Below are 22,610 nucleotides of genomic sequence, written 5' to 3' on the forward strand. Positions count from 1 at the left end.
TAATTTCCTTTTCTGATATTTCATCATTAATGTATAGAAACCTTCTTTATGGTCCAACTCTCACATCTGTATATGACTACTGGGAGAACCATAGCTTTGACTATAGCAACTGAAAAACAACAAAACACAATGAGTTTTATGAAACATGGTAGGTGTTGATTTCATTGGTCATGCTTCCTTACCTCATTTTGTTCCTGAAAACAACCTAAATAACCTTATAGTTCATAGACAGCATGTTTAACTCTTATGTCGTTTGGGGCTGCAGGTTGTAATGCCAGCAGAAATTAACTCAGGGACAGCCATGTCAAGAGGATTGTATCAACCAGCAACCATCTTTATGGGCCGCCAGATGTCAGCTGTCTCAGGCATTGCAGATTTTACCACAGAGTGGAAATCTCCCCAACCCACAAAGAACTTCTTAATTCCTGACCCACATTCATACCGGCAGACAGCCCAGAGCAGTGATGTGACAGACAGCCATGTAGTACAAACTCCTGGTGACACACAGTGCTTAAATAAGTCTGACAAAACAGATGGAAAGACATCTCTTCAGATTGGTGAGAAAATGCCAGTCACAGCCAGCGCATTGTCTGAGGAGGAACAAACTCATTGCTTCGAGATAGGAAGCAACGCACGTCAGGGCGAGAGTAATTTATCTGAAGGCAAAAAGTCGGCCGAACTCCATTCCCCGTTATGGGAGAGATTAAGTCCAGAGAACAGAACCACTGATTTAAAGTGTGACAGTTCCGGGAGATCAGAGGGATCACAGGGAGAAATACTGACACGGGAGCATATTGAAGTCGAGGAAGAAAGAGCCAGACCACCAGTCTCTCCGCTGTCAGGCTCAGAATCCTGTGCATCTGAAAACGAGTGTCCTCAAGAGAAGCCCCCTGCCAGGGAAGCTTCCTCAGGTGGGCTGAGAGGCTAAGATGGTTTGCTGATTTTTGTCAGTATTTTGTTTTTCTGGGTGGTGATGGGTGTTAAAAATACAAAATACCATCTTGTGGTATCTGTCCCAAAACAAAGTAGTGACTGTGCCAATGAATTCCGTTCTAATGTGTTCTTAAGTATGTCCACAGAAGTACCTTTGCAAACAAATCTCTGATTTTTAAACCCACTGTGATATTTTAAAAATATTTTTAATGGGCTTTAAAAAAACACCACAGTTACTTGTGGATTGTTTCTGCATGTTCCTAGCTGATGAGTAGTTCTGCTCTGAGAGGTAGAGCATCTTACCTCTCTCAGCTCCCTGAAGTCAGTGATCGGCCATCTGTTCATGTCCCCTGTTACAGATCACCTTCCTTGCGAGGACTCACTGTCACAGGAGCCCTTCAGAAAAAAGCAGGAAGAGCAGGAGGAGGAGAGTTTGAGCAGCAGCAGTGACCTCACAGTTTCTGTAAGCGAAGATGATCTGATTTTAAAGAGTCCAGAACCACAGCCAAATCTGGGAGACACAATGGAGCAAGAAGATGGAGCAGAGACCTTAAATGTAATCCACTCTGAGCAAGAAAGAGATGCCCTATCCACCAGAAAACCTAAATGTATTTTGCAAGTCCCAAGCACTCCTGATTCACCAAATGAGTCCTTCACTAACTTGCCAGCAAGGGAGTAAGTCATTCATTTTTTTTCACTGTTCAGTTTTAATTATAGATATGTTTAGAGACCATTCCACTGGGAGTATATTATTGAACACTCAGCTATAAGTGTATAAGTTCCTTAATTCTCATAAATAGTCTTTTGGATAAGAACTAGTTTCTTTTTTTTTAATGAAATAGCTTTAAAAGTCTGAATATCATTGAAATCATGGTGACTGGCAGTTTATAATGATATCTAAAGAATCCCTGGTTAATTCATAAGTAATTCCCTCCACTTCTTACCCACCATTCTTTTAGAAAACCAGTCATTTTGGACTTGTAGTAACACAGGTGACAAACACTTTAACTTTTGGGAATTCAATTTTTGCGACTGAGAACTTTGTATCTAATTAATTAATTTGCTTAATCCTTCTATCCCGTTCCTTTGTGTCATTTTTGTGATACAATTAAATATGCATTAACAAGTTTTAATAAGTGTATATGTAAGGCAGCTTTCCTTTTCTGAGTGTAAATATGAGGACACTGGAAATTTTAAGGTTCAAGAGGAGTGTCAATGTTACATATTTTGAGCACTTATAAAATCCAAGTCATAAAAATTCATATGTGATTTTTTTTTTTCACGAGCTTCCCTGGTGGCTCAGACAGTAAAGAAATCCACCTGCAATGCAAGAAACCCAGGTTCGCTGTTGATTGGAGATAGTGGAGTTGTAGGAAACATGGAAACAACATGTTGAGAATCAGTTCTGTAATAAGGGCAGCACTAATAGCATCAAATATCTTAGGGGTACAAGGAACCTAAGTGAACAGCGCAGAGTAGAGCTCACCATCTAAGGTGGGACACTAGGACTCCCCTGGCAGTGCAGTGGCTAAGACTCCATGCTCCCAACCAGGGGGCTTGAGTTCCCAGAGCTTGAGTTCAGTTGCTGGTCAGGGAACCAAGATCCCATGCCACACAGAGTGGCCTAAAAAATAAAATGAGGACACCAAGGCTAGGGGTGTAGGAATGACACCTAGGCTGGGGGCCCACCCTCCATACAGCCTCCCTGCCCCCATCCCACCTTGATGTGACACTGTGATGCCGTCACTCACTCTCCAGCATTCCCAGCAACAGTGAAAAGCCAACTGGATTTCTTGCACATGAGGGTGTATGTTTTCTTTAAACTACCATTGTAGCTTTCTATATCTATTGCCTCTTACCACTCATTACCTATTTAGAATGAAAAGTTTATAGTCTAATGGACTTCAAACTGATGTTTAAGAAATATTTATTAAGAGCACCTAAGTACAAAGTACTTGTGCTGTAGATGGAAGAACCATTGTGGTGCCCATCCTTGGGAGATTGGCTTTATAGCAGAGGCAAGCCTGATGGGTTTTTTCTAGTAATGGTACTTGCCTCTCATTGAGGAGGTATGGGTTAATATGTACTACATCATTAGGAACTTTATTACTAAGAAGAGAATGTTTCTATTTCAGGTGGTATTTGCTGCCTTCTTTTTATAGCAGTTCTTGCACAAGTTGGTATTTTGGTAGGAGGAGTAGTGGACTTACTCAGGACTTGGTCCTTTTTTGAAATGAATAGGTTGAGTATGAGTGTAGAATTAATGATGTTCTATCTCCTATTCTATATGAATGACTGTTTCTTGTGACTCTAAAACCAATCTTCTTGAAATTTTGGGGTATATTTTACCAAAAATTGTTGGAAAATAAGAATTTGAGGAATTTTTGAAGGTTAATCTTGATAGAATGCCCTCAGAATAAAAGATCAGTTGGTGATACTGGTTTTCTGTGTCCATGTTACTAAATCTGAGTCTGTTGATCTTCTGTGGTGAAAGTCCTCCCCAAGCATAGATTGACAGTGGTTTTATTTTTTTCCTTACAGTGGTTTTAAGTAGTTCTGGTTAACTCGCAGACTTCCCACATCTCTTGATTCCCTGCATTTTCTTCCTTTCTCTCCAGCCTTTACTCTTCTTCTTTGCTCAGAGGGTTATTTATTAATCTGAGCCTGTGACTTCATATTTACAGAATACCGCCCTAGCCTCAGAGCTTCTCAGTTTACTTTAGTATCTGTTGAGGGCCTGAGAAAAGTTACTAGAATGAATTTTAGTTAACAAAGGTGAAGAGGTGGGACAAAGGAAGATAGCAGGAGTTGAACAGGAAACTGGACCCTCCGATTTGCTGAGATTGATGATGATGACTTCAGGCATGCCTCGGAGATACTGTAGAGACACAATAAAATGAGTCTCGCAAGAAAGCAAGTCACACAAGTATTTTGGTTTCCCCGTGGGTCCACGCTGTAGCATGTCTCAGAACTTTCTTTTATTCTTATGGCTGAATTGTATTCCAATGTATGGATAAACCACATTCTGTTTATCCACTCACCTGTTGATGGACACTGGGTGTACTTCCACCTTTAGAAGCTTCCCTGCCTTCTTTTACGGACACCTCCAGATGTAGAGCGCCATGCTGTGATTCCTGCACCTGAGCTGTAATTACCAGCTGTAATTAACCTTTCTCACAGCACACTTACTAGGATGAAGCTGGGTAAAAGAAATGTTAAAATGGAGGACCTTGAATCTTGTATTTTCTTAAGGAGTGAGCAGTTCACTACAAAGTTTGGCCCAAAGCTCCAGGACTTTGAACAGTAGATATTCGTTATTTGTCATGTGACAGGTGGTTGACCCTGTGTCATTTGGGACTACAGGGATAACTTGGCCACTTGTCCCTCATCTGGGGGATTCGTTCAGCCTCAGTCACCCTGGGAGAGGTAGCGGGGTTCCCTAGACAGCAGGAGAGAAGTCCAGTGCACAGATGCTCTTTAAGTATCAGCTTGCATCCTGTTTGCTAACGTCTAATTGTCTAAAGACGCCCACAGGGCTCAGTGCAGAGTCAAGAGGTAAATAAAGACAGCCCATCTCTTGTTCAGATGAGTGGCAGAGTTGCATTGCAAAGGGTGTGTACCCTGCAATGAGAAGTTTATGGTCAGTTTTTGTAACCTATCACAATACTTTAAGACAAATTCAAATAGAGATAAGCTCGGTGTGAGTCCAAAGGGTTGGGAGAGGTTTATACAGGTGTTGATACAGCATCTTGAAGGATGTCCAGGCTTTGACTACAGAGGAGGGTAAGGGGTGGAATGGGTCTAAAGAAAGAGTGCAGGTACAGAGAACACAAGGGGTGGGGCTGGGGGGCAGGCAGAGGGCCTGGCTGAAGGCTTGTCCAGGAGCAGCTGTCAGAGTGGAGGTTTGGAATGTCACCGTGGTTGAGAAAGGCCTTCAATGTGCAGTTAGTGTACATATATATTCATCTCTTTGTTCTGCAGAGCAGTTGAAGACTATTTTGAGAGAAGGGTAATGTGGCGAATCACTTGATTTAGGAGAAACAGTGTTGTCAGGATGACTTAGCCACGAGCGAGCCAGGATTCTGAGATGGCCCCTGATATTCCTGCCCCTGGTATGCCCCTGTGTGATCCCTGCACCTGCAGTGTGGACAGCACAGTGAGGCTGGTGGGGCCCTCCTGTGGCCAGGTGGCATATGATGGAGAGGAAGAGTCTTGCAGATAAAATGGCTAGAGGTGTAATGTATCCAGTTTTTTTAAGGACCAGCTTTTTGTTTTGTTGATTTTCTTTCTTATTTTGAATTTCATTGATTTCTCCTCTAAATTTTGTGATTTCTCCTGCTTGCTTTGGATTTAATTTGCTCTTTTTCTCTCATTCCCTAGGGTAGAAGCTTAGCTTATTTATTTTAGATCTTCCCTCTTTTCTAAAACATCTATTCAATGTTATAAATTTCTCTGTAAGCACTGTTTTCACTCCATCTCATAAATTTTGGTAAGTTGTATTTTCATTCAAGATATTTTAAAATTTCTTTTAAGACTTCTTTGATTCACATGTTATCTAGAAATGTGCTATTTAATCTCCACTTTTAGATTTCCTATAATCTTTGTTATTAATTTTCTTTTGATCTGAGAGCATTCTTTCTATGATTTTTGTTCTTTAAACTTTGTTGAGGTGTGTTTTATGACCCACACTGTGGTTTGTCTTGGCAGATGTTCCATGCGAGCTTGAGAAGAATGTGTATCTTACTGTTACTGGATGAAGTATCCTGTACATGTAAGTTAGATCAGGTTAATTAATGGTGCTCTCCACTTCAGCTATATCGTTGCTGACTCTTTACCTGCTGGATGTATCAGTTACTGATAGAGGTGTGTTAAAATATTCAACTGTAATAGTGGGCTTATCTATTCCTCCTTGCAGTTCTGCCAGTTTTTGCCTATGTATTTTGATGCCCTGTTGCATGCACACATTAAGGATTGTTATGATGTTCCTTGGTGTGCTGTTTTGGGTGTTTGTCCTGCTTGGTGTTCTCTGAGCTTCTAGGATCTGTGGTTTGGTTTATTTGGAAAATTCTCAGCCATTATTTCTTCAGATATTTCTTCTGCTCTGTTCTCTGTTTCTTCTAGTATTCCCATTACTTTTGTAAGTTTTTTTAAGAGACTTCTAAACTGTCTACCAGAATGGCTGTAGCATTTTGCATTGGGTGGCAGTTCCTGTCACTGCCCATCGTCACCAGCATTTGGTGTCATCAGTGTTCTGAATTTGGGGCATTCTCATAGGTGTGCAGTGGTGTCTTATTGTTGTTTCACTCTTATTTATTGTTTGTTTACTGTCCATGCTACGCATCATATGGGATCTTAGTTCCTGGAATAGGAATGGTACCAGCGCCTCCTGCAATGGAAGCTCAGAGGCATAATCACTGGACCGTCAGGGAATCCCTGTCATTATTGTCTTAATTTGCATTTCCCTGGTGACATATGATGTGGGACATCTTTCCATATACTTATTTGCTATACATACATCATCTTTGTTGAGATCTCTCTTAAAGTCTTTGGCCCACTTTTAATTGACTTGCTATATTTTCTTACTGTTGAATTTTGAGAGTTCTCTGTATATTTTGGTTAACAGTCCTTTATCAAATATGTCTTTTGCTGCAAATATTTTTTCTTGGTGTATAGGTTGTCTTATTCTTTTGACGTTATCTTTTGCAGAATATAAATTTTTCATTTTAATAAAGTCCAGCTTGTCAATTACTTCTTTCATGGATCCATATCTTTGGGTATGGAAAAGTCATTTCCATACCCAAGGTCATCTAGGTTTTTTCTTATGTTATCTCTGAGGAGTTTTCTAGTTTGGTGTTTTACATTTAGAACTATGAACCATTTTGAGTAAATTTTTGTGAAGGGTATAATGTCTGTGTTTAAGTCCTTTTTTCTTTTTTTGCACTGGATATCCACTTGTTCCAGCATGTTGATGAAAAGTTAACTTTTGGGAGGCTCATTTTCCTTCATTTGAAGATATTTCTATGTTTTTTTAATTGAGATACAATTGACACATAGCCTTCCATTAGTTTCAGGTGTACAGAGTAGTGATTTGACATTTCTATGCATTGGAAATGATCATCACAGTAAGGCTAGTAAGATCCATCACCACACATAGTTAAATCTTTTTTCTTATTGTGAAAATTGTAAGGATTTATTCTCTCAGCAACTTTCATGTATACAGTATTCTTAACTGTTGTCATCATACTCTACATTACACCCCCAGAACTTGTTTTATAACTAGAAGTTTGTGCATTTTACTGCCTCCATCCATGTAGCCTCCTCCCACCCTTTACCCACCTCTGGCAACCACTAGACTGCCAGTCTGTTCTCTGTATCCATAAAATTCAGGTTTTGGTTTTTTTTTTTAGATTCTATATGTAAGTAAGATCATACAGCGTTTGTCTTTCCCTGACTGACTTATTTCATTTAGCATAATGCCCTCAGAGTTCATCCATGTTGTCACAAATTGCAGGATTTCCTTCTTTTTGTTGTTGAATAATATTTCATTGTAAATATATACCACAATTTCTTTATCTATTCATTCATCAGTGGACACTTAAGTTTCTTCTGTATTTTGACTGTTGCAAATAATGCTTCAGTGTACATGGGTGTGTATATATCTTTTTAAGTTAGCGTTTTCATTTCCTTCAGATAAATACCCAGAATTGAAATTCCTGGGTCATATGGTAGTTCTATTTTTAATTTTTTGAGGAATTCCCATACTGTTTTCCATAGCAGCTATACCAGTTTGTATTCAAACCAAGAGTGCACAGAGGATTCCCTTTCCTTTATATCCTTGCTGACATTTATTATTTCTTGTCTTTTTAATGATAGCAGTTCTTACAGGTATAAGAAGATACCTGATTGTGGTTTTGATTTGCATTTCCCTAAAGATCAGTGATGTTGAGCACCTTTTCATGTACTTGTTGGCTGTACTTATTTTCTTTGGAAGGATGCCCATTCAGATCTTCTACCCATTTTTTTAATTCAGAAGCTTGGATTTTTTGCTATAAGTTGTGTGAGTTCTTTATATATTTTGGATATTGACCCCAGTCAGCCATATGATTTGCAATTATTTTCTCCCATTCACTAGGTTGCCTTTTTATTTTGTTGCTGGTTTCCTTTGCTGTGTAGAATATTTTCAGTTTGAAATAGTCCCGCTTACCTAGTTTTGCTTTCATTGCCTGTGGTTTTAGTGTCATAACCAAGAAATCTTCACTAAGACCAGTGTCAAGCTGTTTTCCCCCTGTGTTTTCTTCTAGGAGTTCTGTAGTTTCAGGTCTTACATTTACGTCTCTAATCCATTTTGAGTTCATATTTGGTGTAATATAAGGATCAAGTTTTTTGTTTTTTTTTTTTCCTATAGCTATCCAGTTTTCCAGCACCACTTGAAGAAGAGATTGACTTTTCCCCATTGTGTATTTTCCGTATCTTGACACTTTTGTCCAGATAAGGGTGGCTATATATGCATTGATTTATTCTGTTCCGTTTGTCTATATGTCTGTATTTATGCCAGTACCATGCTGTTTTGATTTTTGTAGCTTTATAATATGTTTTAAAATGAGACTGTATGTTCTCCTGCTTCATTCTTTTTTCTCAATATTATTTTGGTTACTCAGATTCCTTTGTGGTTCCATATGAATTTTAGGATTATTTGCTTTTTCTGTAAAAAAAAAAAAAGATGCTGGGAGATTGAGGAATTACATTGGATCTGTCGATCGCACTGGGTAGCATATACATTATAACAACATTAGTCTTCTAATCCATGAACACGAGTTGTCTTTCCATTTATTTGTGTTTAATTTCTTTCAATAGTGTTTTGTAGTTTTCAATGTACAAATCTTTAGCTTAGTTGGTTAAGTTTATTTGTAAGTATTTTGTCCTTTTTGATGCTATTGTAAATGGGATTATTTTCTTAGTTTCCCTTTTAGATTGTTCATTATATAGAAATGCAACTAATTTTTGCCTGTAGACTTTATATCCTGCAGCTCTACTAAAGCATCATAGTATAAATATTATTTTAAAGCCCCATGGACCCCAAGAGGAACATTAGGAAATAAACATGCATAGGAAAGCAGCCCAAGGCTTGGCTCCACATTCAGTGTCAGGAAGCTCAGAAGGAACCAGAAAAGGTGTCTGGGGAGAGTCTGCAATGAAGAGTGCGGAGAACCGAGGGCCAAGCTTGTGCTGCAGAGGCCAAATAGAGTGTTTCATGTGGGGTTTAGAGAGATTAATAACCTTCCCAGGTCACACAGCTGGCTGGAGGTACAGCTTACATCCAGACTGACTGGCAGATGCCAGACTCATGCTCCCAGTTTCTGTGCTTGAACACATAAACCACAGCCAGTATGATGTTCCCTTCAGTAGCATCAACTCTGTGCCAGGCACTGTTGTGAGAGCTTTATTTATAACAGTATGTTTATTCCTGTTGTCATCACCATCTTACAGAGGTGGAAACGGAGACACAGTGAGGTTGTGTTCAGGGTCACAGAGTGGCTCAGTGTGCTTTGAACTAGCTGTCTGGGTCCAGAGTCTGCACTCATAACTGTCTGTTGATAACCCTCTCCACTGCCTGCATAACTGGAGTGTCATCAAGGATAATATTTCTTAAGGTTGAATGAGGACGCTCAAGAAGCAAATAGATTCTTTAATTAGAAAAAGAAAACCAAGCAGCGGTGTTTTGACCTTTGGCTCTGTCCATATTGATTTTGGTGCTTCCCAGCCTCATATAACCTGGTGAAGTGCTATATGCCTTTCTTCCAGCTTGAACAAAGTGCTTGTAAAGTTGCTTTGTTCTTTCTCCCCATGGAGCATGCCTGAAAACAGAATGTAATGCTGCCTTTTACTCTAAGTCAAATGAAAGCCTTGGTTTCTCAGGGTCAGAAAAATGCAGTCATATAGGTGGAGTCTCATTCAGTGATTTTAATTGTGCCCCTCTCAAAAGTTAAGTTTAGGAAGGAAGTTCTTGCATCTGAGAAAAGACTTGCCGCTGGAGCCATGTTGCCTGGAGTAATGGTTTACAACTGTTACAACTTTCCAATTGGCCCAGAGTTTACTTTAAGAGGCACTGGAAGCATGTTGGTAAGTGCAGTGTTTCTTCCAGCATGATAAGACCTTCAGATGTCTGCTCTCTGTTGCTCGTTTGTCTTCATTACGCCTCCTTTTTCCTGGACATGACCTCTGCCCCTCAATTCAGGTGCTCCCCTGAGCTTTTTCTCGCCACTCCACGTATTCTGGCATTTTCCCTCAAAGAAAGGTCCTGTGTCACACTTATGGAAAAAATAGCCCAGTGCCAGTGTGGGGTTGGGGTGGGCAGTGCGTCCCCCTCAAGTTCTACCTGGCATTTCATTCTCCAGGCTTGCCTGTGCCTCTCCTGTTAGCTCACCTGTTTTGATCTGACATAGCTGAGGCTTTTCTTATCTTTGTTTTGGTTTAAATTTTTAAAGTTCATAACCAGGTTTTCAAGAGGACAGGAATCCCGAGACCCGATTGTCAGCAAAGTAGGCAGTAATTACAGCCATTGTCACCTGGCATGTGAACAGACGTTGAAAAAACTGTCCATTGGCCAGCCTCAACCCAGTGTCCCACCTCTGCCAGCCATCTCATCGTAGGCTGCTGGCCTCAATCAGAAGAGATGGGGACCTGGAGTGGAGCCAGGGTAGGGGAGACTGAGGGGCACTTGAAAGACTACAGCGGGAGAGCTGCTTTCACCAGCAGAACAGGTCTGCTGATGAAGGTTCTCTCCATTTTTGTTTGATTACTTATTCTGATTCTTAAATGCTCATCTGTATGTTCAGGTTTTCATATATTTTTGAGTCAATTTTGAAAATATGTAGTATACTAGAAAGAGATTCATTTTTCTAAGTTTTCAAATTTGTGGGCATAAATTTGTATTTTAGAATTTCTGCTGTGTCGATAATTATGTCCCCTTTTTTCTTTGCTCTTTTTTGGAATGACTTTTATATATATAAAATACATGAGTTTCAGGAAGAAACCTAAAGAGGATTTACATTTTCTCCTGGCAGCACCTCGGGCAGAAGCAGTCCTGGGTCACATTCACCCAGGTCTGAGGAGTGAGTTGGGTTGAAGCCAGGCTTTGGTCCCTCTGAGGGCCAGACTATCTGTTTCACCCTTATCTGTAGAAAGTAGCCCCGAGTATCCAGTTCCAAGTGTGAATCATTTATTAGGGTTCCTCTTCCTTGGTGGACCTGGACTTCTGTTTTTATTCTCTTGCTCTCTAGGGTTATCCAAAGATGACCCCACTACATCAGCTACCTTTTCAGACATTGGCACATGCCCTTCAAAGAAAAGGTACCCCAAACATTAGGCTCATCTCTCTGAATTTCCTTTTTCTCCAAATTTTGATCCTGTAGTTCTTTCCTAGAATTTCCTTTTTCTCTAAAGTTTGATCCTGTAGTTCCTTCCTACTTTGTCTCTCTAATGCTATCAAAGACATACTTTATATATATATAAACACACATATACATACATATATATATATTTTTTTTTTCTTAATGCAAGGATTAGCCTGCATTACCTTGATGGCGCTAAATGAGGCTGAAGTCCTTCTTGTATGTACTTTTTTAAGATAAGTGTTACTCTTGAAGTATAGCGTGCGTACAGAAAAGCAAACAAATCTTGAGCATACTGCTCAGTTAATTATCACAGGTCCCCCACCCAGTCAAGAAACAATGTCAGCACCCAAGCCTGCCCCTCCTTTCCCCACCGTGTCCCCTGCTCCCATCTCCCTCATAATCACTTCTGCTTGGCCACTTCTTCCTTCCTGAAAACCTAGGAAACCGGATCTCATTTAGTCCCTTTCCTTTGTCATGATGAAGTGCATAATTTTGTCCCAGTCCTTTCTCATTTGTTTTGCTCTTTACCTTTTCAATCTATTCCTGGGACGGCTTTCTCCCCTTGTATATCATGTTTCTCCCCTTGTGACAAGCCCGCTCAAGCCTGTTAACAATTCGTCCCTTTAGATTGTACACAATACTTTGCTGTTTTCCTGAGTGTGATTTCTAGAAAGCCTGCCAAGCTCATGATCGTCTGCTGACACGTAGAATATGTGATTTCAGGCTGTGATTGTGTTCTGTACACATTTAGGAACAGTTACCCAGAATACAAACCTGGTGCCTTATTTCTCGGGCTAGCCCTGCCCGTCACAGGAAGCAAATCAGGAATTGTTTGGTTTGAAATGTTCTCTCGACCTCACCTTGCTCGAAATGTGCTGCGGAATTGCAGGAAGAATTGCAGAGCAGTGACATTCTGCAGCTGTCACCTTGGATCTCTTTCTGGCGGGTATCACCATTGACTTACCGAGCTTGACTTCTCAGTTCTCATTTATCACCCTCATCAGATGCACATTTTTGGCACAAGCACCTGGCACAGTGGCTGGCATATGTTGGCATCTAATAACTAATTAGCTTGTGGTAATATGATACAAGGGATTCAGAAGTCAAGAATCAGGGACGTCCATGAGGTGAGACAGAAATGGCCAGCCTTTTTCTCTTCCTTCCAGCTTTTTTGAAATATAATTGACATATACTACTGTATAAATTTAAGGTGTGCAACATAGTGATTTGACTTATACACATCACAAAATAATTACCACAGTAAGTGTAAAGAACATCCATCAGAATTAAAGAAATAGAAAGAAATTCTCCTTGTAATGAGACCGCTTCGGATTTACCCTCTTAACATAGGCTTTCATATATAACATGCAGCAGTAGGCCAGCCTTTTTTTTTTTTTTTTTAAGTTAGAAATGAACCTGGCTTCTATCTCTCCCACTTCTGATTCTTGGCCATTTGTTAGATTTAATTTCTAGCATCAAAGAATCTGCATCCTGACAAAATGGGCATTTTATTTTTCCTGGTCCTTTTCATTGAGAAGTGGTGGGTATTGTGCAGAGTAAGCATAGCTTGCGCTTCGCATCAGCACATAAGATCACAGTGAGCCCCTAGAATTCAGGGTTCAGCCAGAAGATAATCATCCAAATGGATGTGATAAGTTTTCCCCCCAAAATGGGATCCCTTCCAGAACCAAGAGAACTAGAGTAGAATATGTATCATAAAGGAAAACCCTCGTCTGAAACCTTGTGGGGTTCACTGAAGCCAGGATGTGTGAGCAGCTGGACCGAGGTTCAGCTGTAGCCAGGAAGGGAAGGTGGAGGAGAACTGAGGAGTCATATTTCAGCCCTGTTCTTGGGGGACAGGACTGAGCCCCAGCCTGGGCAGTGTGTCGTCTGGGGTGGGACAGTGGTGTCTCACCACGCTGCAGCTTCAGTTCAGTTCAGTCACTCAGTCGTGTCTGACTCTTTGCGACCCCATGGACTGCAGCACACCAAGCCTCCCTGTCCATCACCAACTCCTGGAGTTTTCTCAAACTCATGCCCATTGAGTCGGTGATGCCATCCAGCCATCTCATCCTCTCTCGTCCCCTTCTCCTCCCGCCTTCAATCTTTCTCAGCATCAGGGTGTTTTCCAGTGAGTCAGCTCTTTGCATCAAGTGGTCAAAGTAATGGAGTTTCAGCTTTAGCGTCAGTCCTTCCAATGAATATTCTGCACTGATTTCCTTTAGGATTGACTGATTGGATCTCCCTGCAGTCCAAGGGACTCTCAAGAGTCTTCTCCAACACCACAGTTCAAAAGCATTAATTCTTCAGCGCTCAGCTTCCTTTATAGTCCAACTCTGACATCTCATGCTGCAGCTTGGCTTACCTGGAATCTTTAATGTCTCGTTAGGGATCAGCTTAGGCTGTTCTGTAAACTTGGCATGCTAATATGTAGCACAGTGATGAACATCTCTGTCTTCTTGGAGTGGGGCAGGGGGCGCCTGCCTCGTCTAGTGGCCCCAGAGCTCCCCCTCCTGTTGCTCTCCCATCATGTTGACAGGTGGCCTCTTACTGTCTCTGGTCACTTCCCTCTTCCCCCTCCACACTCCAAGTGGAAAGATCCCTTTTGCTTCCCTGATCCTCTCAGTTCAGCTCCACTCAGAGCTCATGCCCAGAGTTTGTCCTCAGGGCAGATGGCCCCGTACCCACTGCAGTCCCTTTTCCTCACCCTGAAGTGGACCAGGGACCCCCTTTCAGGTGGGCTGCCCAGCTCGGGCAGTGCCCCCCAATGACTTGGAGGTGCTCACACCTGGACCTAACAGTGGGGCTTCTGCCTCCATGGCTCTGACCACACTGTGTAGCCACACCCTGAGCATCCCTGGGCCAAGGCAATGCCCACTGGCTCCCACCAGACCTTGTGTTTCACTGTGAGCCCCTCTCAAGGTGGGTGGGTGATGGTGGGGAAGGGTCCTTGGGGCAAAACTGGGACCTGTCTCCAGTCATCGGGTGGAACGCGTCAACACTTGGCTCCTCTCCATCTTGCCACTGTTTTTTTCCTCTTCAGCTCCTCCCGGCTCAGCTCCCCTTTTACAGTCCCCCAAACTGGTATTTCTCATCTCTGAAGAACAGTCTTTGAGCCATGGTGACAGGCTTCTGAAAAAAAACAAATCACTGTGAAGGTGGGATTAGACAAGGGATATTGGAGCTGAGGACCTGAATGAGAGGCTTTCCCTTGGGGGGCAGGGGGCATCATGGGGAGTGCATGTGCATAAGACAGCCAAAAACCCAAAACGAAGTAGGAAGTGAGCTTTTAAAACATCCAAGATACGTGTTCTTGTACTTTCACACTTGATCTCACCATTTGAGTCCTTGTTGAGCGACTCACTCTGTTAACTTAACCTCCAGGAGAATCTGAACCCAGTGGGGAGGAGTCCTGAATCCCGTCCTCCATGTTGTCCAACTGACTCTCACTTTTTCTCGCTGCTCTCCCTCATCAGTGTAAATCTGTTTTAATTTGCTTCTCATTTTGATGGACTGAATGTGTCTGAATCTGCTGCTTCAGGCAACACTAGACTCATTTCCTCCATCACAGTGATGCTCAGATGTGTTCACTAGAATTACCCTGCGGTGAGTAAAAATGAATCTTTGTGATTTTGCGAACTTGCTCAAAATAATTTTTCCTAAAACTTCAGTACCTGCTGTAGCTTGCCTACCAGAGAATGAAAAAATGCGTTGAGAGCATCAAGTGAATAAGGACAAATCTGTAGGAAGCTGCTGATCTCATTAGCTTTGATGGCTTGGGTTTTTATCATGGATGTGTGATTGTTATACTGTACATGTATATTCATTGTCCACTCGTAAAACTTTTTCTGATTTGTGTGATGAAACAAAGTACATCAGCACACTGGTGTTCTGCACAAAGTTCTGAGAACTCCAGGTGTCCTGCCACCTTAAACACTGAAAGTGAAAGGAAAGTGAGGTTGCCCAGTCATGTCCGACTCTGCGACCCCATGGACTGTAGCCCACCAGGCTCCTCCATCCACGGAATTTTTTAGGCAAGAGTACTGGAGTGGGCTGCCATTTCCTGCTCCAGGGGATCTTCCCGACCCAGGGATTGAACCCAGGTCTCCTGCATTGCGGGCAGATGCTTTATTGTCTGAGTCACCAAGGAATCCCCAGACACTGAAAAACACTGCTTTCTAGACTCTAAACCAATTTCTTTCCACCCCCCCCCCTTTTTTTTTTTTTTTTACTTTATTTTACTTTACAGTACTGTATTGGTTTTGCCATACATCAACATGAATCCGCCACGGGTGTACATGAGTTCCCAATCCTGAACCCCCCTCCCACCTCCCTCCCCATACCATCTCTCTGGGTCATCCCAGTGCACCAGCCCCAAGCATCCTGCATCCTGCATCCTGCATCAAACCTAGACTGGTGATTCATTTCTTACATGATATTTTACATGTTTCAATGCCATTCTCCAAAATCATCCCACCCTCTCCCTCTCCCACAGAGTCTAAAAGTCTATTCTATACATCTGTGTTTCTTTTGCTGTCTCGCATACAGGGTTATCGTTACCATCTTTCTAAATTCCATATATATGTGTTAGTATACTGTATTGGTGTTTTTCTTTCTGGCTTACTTCACTCTGTATAATTGGCTCCAGTTTCATCCACCTCATTAGAACGGATTCAAATGTATTCTTTTTAATGGCTGAGTAATACTCCATTGTGTATATGTACCACAGCTTTCTTATCCATTCATCTGCTGATGGACATCTAGGTTGCTTCCATGTCCTGGCTATTATAAACAGTGCTGCAGTGAACATTGGGGTACATATGTCTCTTTCAATTCTGGTTTCCTCGGTGTGTATGCCCAGCAGTGGGATTGCTGGGTCATAAGGCAGTTCTGTTTCCAGTTTTTTAAGGAACCTCCACACTCTTCTCCATAGTGGCTGTACTAGTTTGCGGTCCCACCAACAGTGTAAGAGGATTCCCTTTTCTCCACACCCTCGCCAGCATTTATTACTTGTAGACTTTTGGATAGCAGCCACTCTGACTGGCGTGAAATGGTACCTCATTGTGGTCTTGATTTGCATTTCTCTAATAATGAGTGATGTTGAGCATCTTTTCATGTGTTTGTTAGCCATCTGTATGTCTTCTTTGGAGAAATGTCTATTTAGTACTGGCTCATGGCACTGACAGTCCTACTGATAAGCTGAAGTACAGATCATGAGGACACGTGCTGACCATGCTTGTTGGAGCATAATTACATCTGTCATCATGAGCATGGGCTTCCTTGGTGGCTCAGTGGTAAAGAACCCGCCTGCAGTGCAGGAGACGGGTTCTCCTTCAATCCCTGAGCTGGGAAGATGCCCTAGAGAAGGGAGTGGCACCCGCTCCAGTATTCTTGCCTGGAGAATCTCATGGACAGAGGAGCCTGGTGGGCTATAGTCCATGATGTTACAAAGAGTTGGATACAACTTAGCGACTAAAACAATAACAGTCAGGAGCATACTTGAAATTGGTTTCCACTGTTTTGAAAGATGCAGTTACTCCGAATTAGGGATGTGCTTGTCTGACGTACTCCGAAGCCCAGCACTGACAGGAGACGCTGTTTCACCTGATTCCCAGCATTTACCCAGGAGGGCCAGTTAGCATGGATTGTTTCCTTGCTTACATCCTGCCAGCCTTTCCTCCACAGTTAATTCATTTGTTCATTCACAATAATGATTTGGTATCGTCTCCTTTCTTGTTTCTTCTTTTTGTCTTTGGGATTATTTTAGAAGCTTCTTGGATGATTGAGTATTTGAATAGTAAAGTGATTTTTTTTTTATTGCAATACAGTATTGCGAGGGTAGGTAGCAAGCAGGCACAGTCTTTCCCATGGTGTTCTGCTCAATTTTTACTGGACTCCTGCAGGAGGGGGAAAGCATCAATAGCCAAGTGTTCAGTCCCTTCATGCTGGTCCCTCCCTGGGTGCTGCTTTTCCCATTTCAGTGTCATCACTGAGGTGGACCTGGATCACTGACTGCCTTGGATGGCACTTCCATTCATCAAACATAATTGGGGTCGTAAGAACATCACCTGTCCTGGAGAAGTGACTTATATACTAACTTATTTCAGGATCTGACCACTGCCTGAGCCTCAGTGAGCTCATCCACCACCCATCATGCCTTCTGGTCTTCCTCATGTGCTGGAACTGTGCCAGCCCAACCTGAGCCTCCTAGACTCTTCTACAGATGCACACACACATGCATGCACACACACACATCCTAGTGTACGCAGACATATGGAGACAGATGTGTAATAGCGTAGCAGAAGTCTGATGTTTGGTTTAAGGTCCTCCATCAGTCATTATGCTGCAGCAAAGTCGGTTCTACCCTGACAGTAAGATGCCCCTTTACCAAAAGCACCCACTTAGTTCAGTTCAGTTCAGTTGTTCAGTCCTGTCCGACTCTTTGCGACCCCATGGACTGCAGCATACCCAGGCTTCCCTGTCCATCACCAACTCCTGGAGCTTATTCAAACTCATGTCCATCACATTGGTGATGCCATCCAACCATCTTATCCTCTGTCATCCCCTTCTCCTCCCACCTTCAATCTTTCCCAGCATCAGGGTCTTTTCAAATGAGTCAGTTCTTCGCATCAGGTAAGCAAAGTATTATAGTTTCAGCTTCAGCATCAGTCCTTCCAATGAATATTCAGGACTGATGTCCTTTAGGATGGACTGGTTGGATCTCCTTGCAGTCCAAGGGACTCTCAAGAGTCTTCTCCAACAGTTCAAAAGCATCAATTCTTCAGCATTCAGCTTTCTTAACAGTCCAGTTCTCACATCCATATATATGACTACTGGAAAAACCATAGCTTTGAGTAGATGGACCTTTGTTAGCAAAGTAATGTCTCTGCTTTTTAGTATGTGTCTAGGTTGGGCATAGCTTTTCTTCCAAGGAGCAAGCGTCTTTTAATTTCATGGCTGCAGTCAGCATCTGCAGTGACTTTGGAGCCCCCCAAAATAAAGTCTGTCACTGTTTCCATTGTTTCCCCATATGTTTGCCATGAAGTTGTCAAGCAAGTGTATGCTCCTCGGTTCTGTCTTGTCACAACAAAGATTTGGGATGACGGCCATTAAAGCCCCCTCGGCGTCTTGGACAGACCGTGTTATAGCCCTCAGGTCGCGAATGGACCTTGTTATAGCTCTTAGACAAATCAGTGTTATAGCTCAGTGTTACAGCTCTTATTTTATTTAGAAGATAGCGGGAAAATCCATCTTTGAGGCATGAGGGCACGTCGATCCAAAGACTTGAAGACAAGAGCGCAGGAGAGAGAGAGAGCGCAAGCCCTTTGGCTCCTCTTTTTATATATTTTTCTCTTCCCCCTGGGCCTGGCCTATGCAAATTGGGCTTAGTCCGGAGTGCTGTTCTACCTGAAGTCCTCACTCCAGTCCTTGGACCTTCCTTTGACCTTCCTCTGTTCTATTTTCACAGGCTTTTCCCTTCCTTGTCTTTTAGCCATCTCCATTTTGGACTCCTTTTCCCTATTCTAACTACCTAACAAAGTGATGGGACCGAATGCCATGACTTAGTTTTCTGAATGTTGAGTTTTAAGCCAGCTTTTTCACTCGCCTCTTTCACTTTCATCAAGAGGCTCTAGCGTTTAATTATAACACCGATGATGATAATGTCTAATAAAAATTCTTTACGGTGTTCATAGTATTATATTTTAAAAAACGTTTCCAAAATATGTGGCCTGATGGTATTAAGTTTTGCAAAGGCATCAAGTAGTCTGATAAGTCATTCACCCTCCGTGTTCATCAGAGAAGGCAATGGCACCCCACTCCAGTACTCTTGCCTGGAGAATCCCAGGGACAGGGGAGCCTGGTGGGCTGCCGTCTATGAAGTCACACAGAGTCGGACATGACTGAAGTGATGCAGCAGCAGCAGCAGCAGCAGCTGCTACATGTTCATTTTTGCAGCAGGGATTTCAAGCCAGGCTCTACAGACCTGTTGCATGCACCTCAGATTGGAGAGTGCAGCCAGCACCCTAAGGGAGACCCGCCCCCCCGCCGGTGACATGTAAGGGATGTAACAGATACCCTGGGAGCAAACGTGTTCAGCTTTCACTGCCCCCTCCCAAGGCAGGGCTGATTTTTATCAACCTGGGTGTGAAATTTGGGAGCCCCAGAAATTCCTGGCTACTAAGAACTGGGTTCTGGGTTCAGACTGGTTCTCTCTGTTGAAGGGTGAAAGGAGAACACCTATTATAAATCAAGCCTTCCGGAATCTCATTAAGGAACTTAAGAAAACAGGTAGTCTGGGAGAGGCAGTAGTTCTGAAATGAAGTGGAGCCAAATAAGAAGGTCTGTTTGGAGGCCAGCGAGAGGGAAAGGCAAAGTTTTTGCTTGTCAGGCCTCTTCTGCTTTAAAGAAAGAGCCGCCTCACAGGCGCGGGTGCTGGGGTCCCAGCTGTCAGCGCCATCACCCGGCCTCCAGGTGAAGACAAGGAGCCTTGTTTCCCGGGTGAAGAGAGGAGCCTTGTTCGTGACCCCTGGCCCGCGGCACCGCAGACCCCTGCCCCCCGCCCCCTGCCCCGGCCTTTGTGTTGCCGCTCCTCCTCCCTCCCTCCCTCCAGACTTTGTGCGCCTTCAAGTGGCCCCCCGGAAGGGACCACCCAGGGGGCTGCACAATGGGGGCCGAGGTAGCCCCCAAAACATAGGTTTCTTGAGACAGGCCGTGAAAAGAAAAGTACTGTTTAACTATGTACGTGTTTGTCCTTTCTACCACCGTTTTGTGTGGCCAACAAAACCCCCTCCCCCGCCCCCTCGCATCTAGACTCCCCCAAGGCTGTACCCCCAGCTGTTCCGGCTGCCGGGCATCAGGCCCGAGACCCTTGCTCCTCGTTCTTGCTCTCAAGGCCCTGCTGCCTCAGTCTCCTTACATGCACGCCTTTGGATGGATGGTCAGGAAATTGGTATCAGAGCAAACAAATGATGCTTGCCTGATGAAACTGTTTTATCAGTCATCCTCAGAGTCAGTGGCTTGGCGCTGCTGCTGGGTGAGATGTGTCTGTAGGACCACTCAACAAAAGCTGGCAGCCGGAATTCAGTTCTCAATAGCCATTCACACCTCTGTAAAAGGATTAGCTCCGGCCAATTGTTAGCCTGTTTAAATCTTAATTTGCATCTTTATGGAGGTAGGGCTTCTCCAGGCCTCTCTGCTGTTCAGTGGTGTGTGTGTGTGTGTGTGTGTGTGTGTGTGTACCTATGGGTGGGTGGGCATCACGGGAGGTTTTCTCTTAATGGTGAAGGTGCTAAATTGCTTCAGGAAGACCTGTAAGTGACACAGATTGAATTAGCTACTTCGGTTTTGACTGACATTGGTTGGGCTTTGGTTCATTAGTTACATTAGGTTTGACCAAAAAGTCCATTCGGATTTTTTCTTACAGCTTGCAGAAAAACTGACCAAACATTTTGGCCAACCCAATAGTTTGCAGCAATTGTGGGTTCAGAACATGAGGTGTGTGAGTGCATTCTATTACTTCTGTTTAAACTTAGGAACCTCATGAGTCTTAGGATTTTTCAGTGTTGTTCATTGTAATCAACAAATTTCCTTGGGCATTAAATGCAGAAAAACAGACCTAGGATCTGATGGAATGATGGTTTTAAAATAATCTATTCTATCCAGACCATGTGTTCTTAGTGAAAAGATCAAAGCCACCTTATGTTTCAAAAGGAAAGTATCACCTACCAAAGCTGTGAGTTTCCAGGCGAGGATTCTGCAAGCTCTGGAATCTGATGGAGACTAGCAGGTCGTGTTGCCTTCTTCCCACCCTCACGTGTGTGGGTTATTTCTCCATGACATGCTCATATCCCACCGCCACCTCTGTGCGTGATGCCTGCTTGTTGTTGCTCTTTCCGAAATAGTTTCCTCCCTAAAACTTCATTCTGGATATAACTGACTGCCTTCTGATTCTTCCATTTCCTTAAAGAGACAGTAAACATCATCCATAAAACTTCCAACAAGTAACATTGTGTTGTGTAAATTGTATAAGCAGACTCGTCCCTGCCTGGAGTCCAGGCCCACACCATGCAAAGACTGTGTCTCCTGGAGAAAATGAAACCCCAAAGTCAGGCTCCTGTCACTGCAGCTGAAGCACTGCTCACTGAGTGCCCCGAAGATGACAACCAGGGCAGATGGGAAGGTCCTGTGCTAGAGTCAAGGAGAAACTTATTTTCTGTTTGCCAAGAAGTAATTCTCAGTTTGTGATACTGAAAGAAAAAGCATCTTTTCTCCCTTTATTTCTTTTTTTTTTAAAAACTCTACCTTGACTGCTCACATTAGCCTGGCATGAAGTTGCTTTCTTGTAAATTATGTCCTAAATTCTGTGTGACTGAAAATGAAGCTTTCTCAGAAAGTAATTAGTTTAAATTTAGCCAAAACATAATTTATTGCGTGCTTAAGTATTATTGGATAAAATAAAATGACGTTAAAGCAGCCATTTGTGTTACTGCCAGTTGCTTGTCCTCAAGCAGGTTTGTCCTCTTGCTGGACCTCACAGAAGGCAAACGAATGGTGGGGCCCAGTGCCTTGGTGCCCGGACACCCTCTCCCCAAGGGAGAGACGGGCTGTCAGGCCAGTGCTCTTCTAGCTGAAGGGTTCTGGTAGGAATGCAAATAGAAGACACGGAGGAAATTGGGCTCTTGAATTTGAAAATGGTATTTGCATCACACATCGTCTTTAATCTTTTAACTCTGTACATTGTGTGAATTATTTAAGTTGTTTGCAGGCAAGAGTTGATGGATATTTTGCAAACTAAAGTCTGTCCCATGGGGAGATAAACGTTAGAAATCTTCAACTCAGAGCCACTCATCTTTCGGCACATAAGGTTAGGAGTTAATCTAGGGTGGGCCATGGCTCCGTTGCGACAGTGCTGGTGGCTGTCTCACTGACCATCTTGTAGATCATTCCTTGCTGAGCCCTGGAAGCCCTGGGCCGGTGTGACACTGCCGTGTAAAAACAGACTATAACAGCACACACGTCATGAATTGTCTCATGTGGGTTTAAATCTTGTCCTGTCGTTCAGCACACAGTGTCCTTAAGAGTGCCGTCAGCATCCTGTGAAATCCCAAGTACCCTTGCTGTTCTCAACAGGCCCTTAGTCATGTGGGGAAGACTTGTCAGATGGGGCATAGCTAGAGGACAGCACAGGGTGGGATGTTGTCCGCTTCATGCTGGAGGAACTCAGGGATGAGAAAGATCCCTGTGAAGGAGGCAGTCGGAGGCACTGCCAGACAAGCGTGGGGG

At 43.1% G+C, this 22,610-nt stretch overlaps 1 protein-coding gene across 14 annotated transcripts in view; it reads left to right on the top strand.

The window, feature by feature from the left end:
- Positions 1-22,610, top strand: part of KIZ (kizuna centrosomal protein) — an 88,020-nt gene that overhangs the window by 21,648 nt on the left and 43,762 nt on the right. For all 14 annotated transcript variants that reach the window (XM_069546481.1, XM_069546486.1, XM_069546484.1 and 11 more), the window contains 2 exons: positions 266-911; positions 1,293-1,608. In XM_069546481.1, the coding sequence (XP_069402582.1) occupies positions 266-911; positions 1,293-1,608 (962 nt within the window). The remainder of the gene's footprint in view (positions 1-265; positions 912-1,292; positions 1,609-22,610) is intronic.

This window comes from Ovis canadensis, chromosome 13 (genome assembly GCF_042477335.2).
Source record: "Ovis canadensis isolate MfBH-ARS-UI-01 breed Bighorn chromosome 13, ARS-UI_OviCan_v2, whole genome shotgun sequence".
Lineage (NCBI taxonomy): Eukaryota > Metazoa > Chordata > Mammalia > Artiodactyla > Bovidae > Ovis > Ovis canadensis.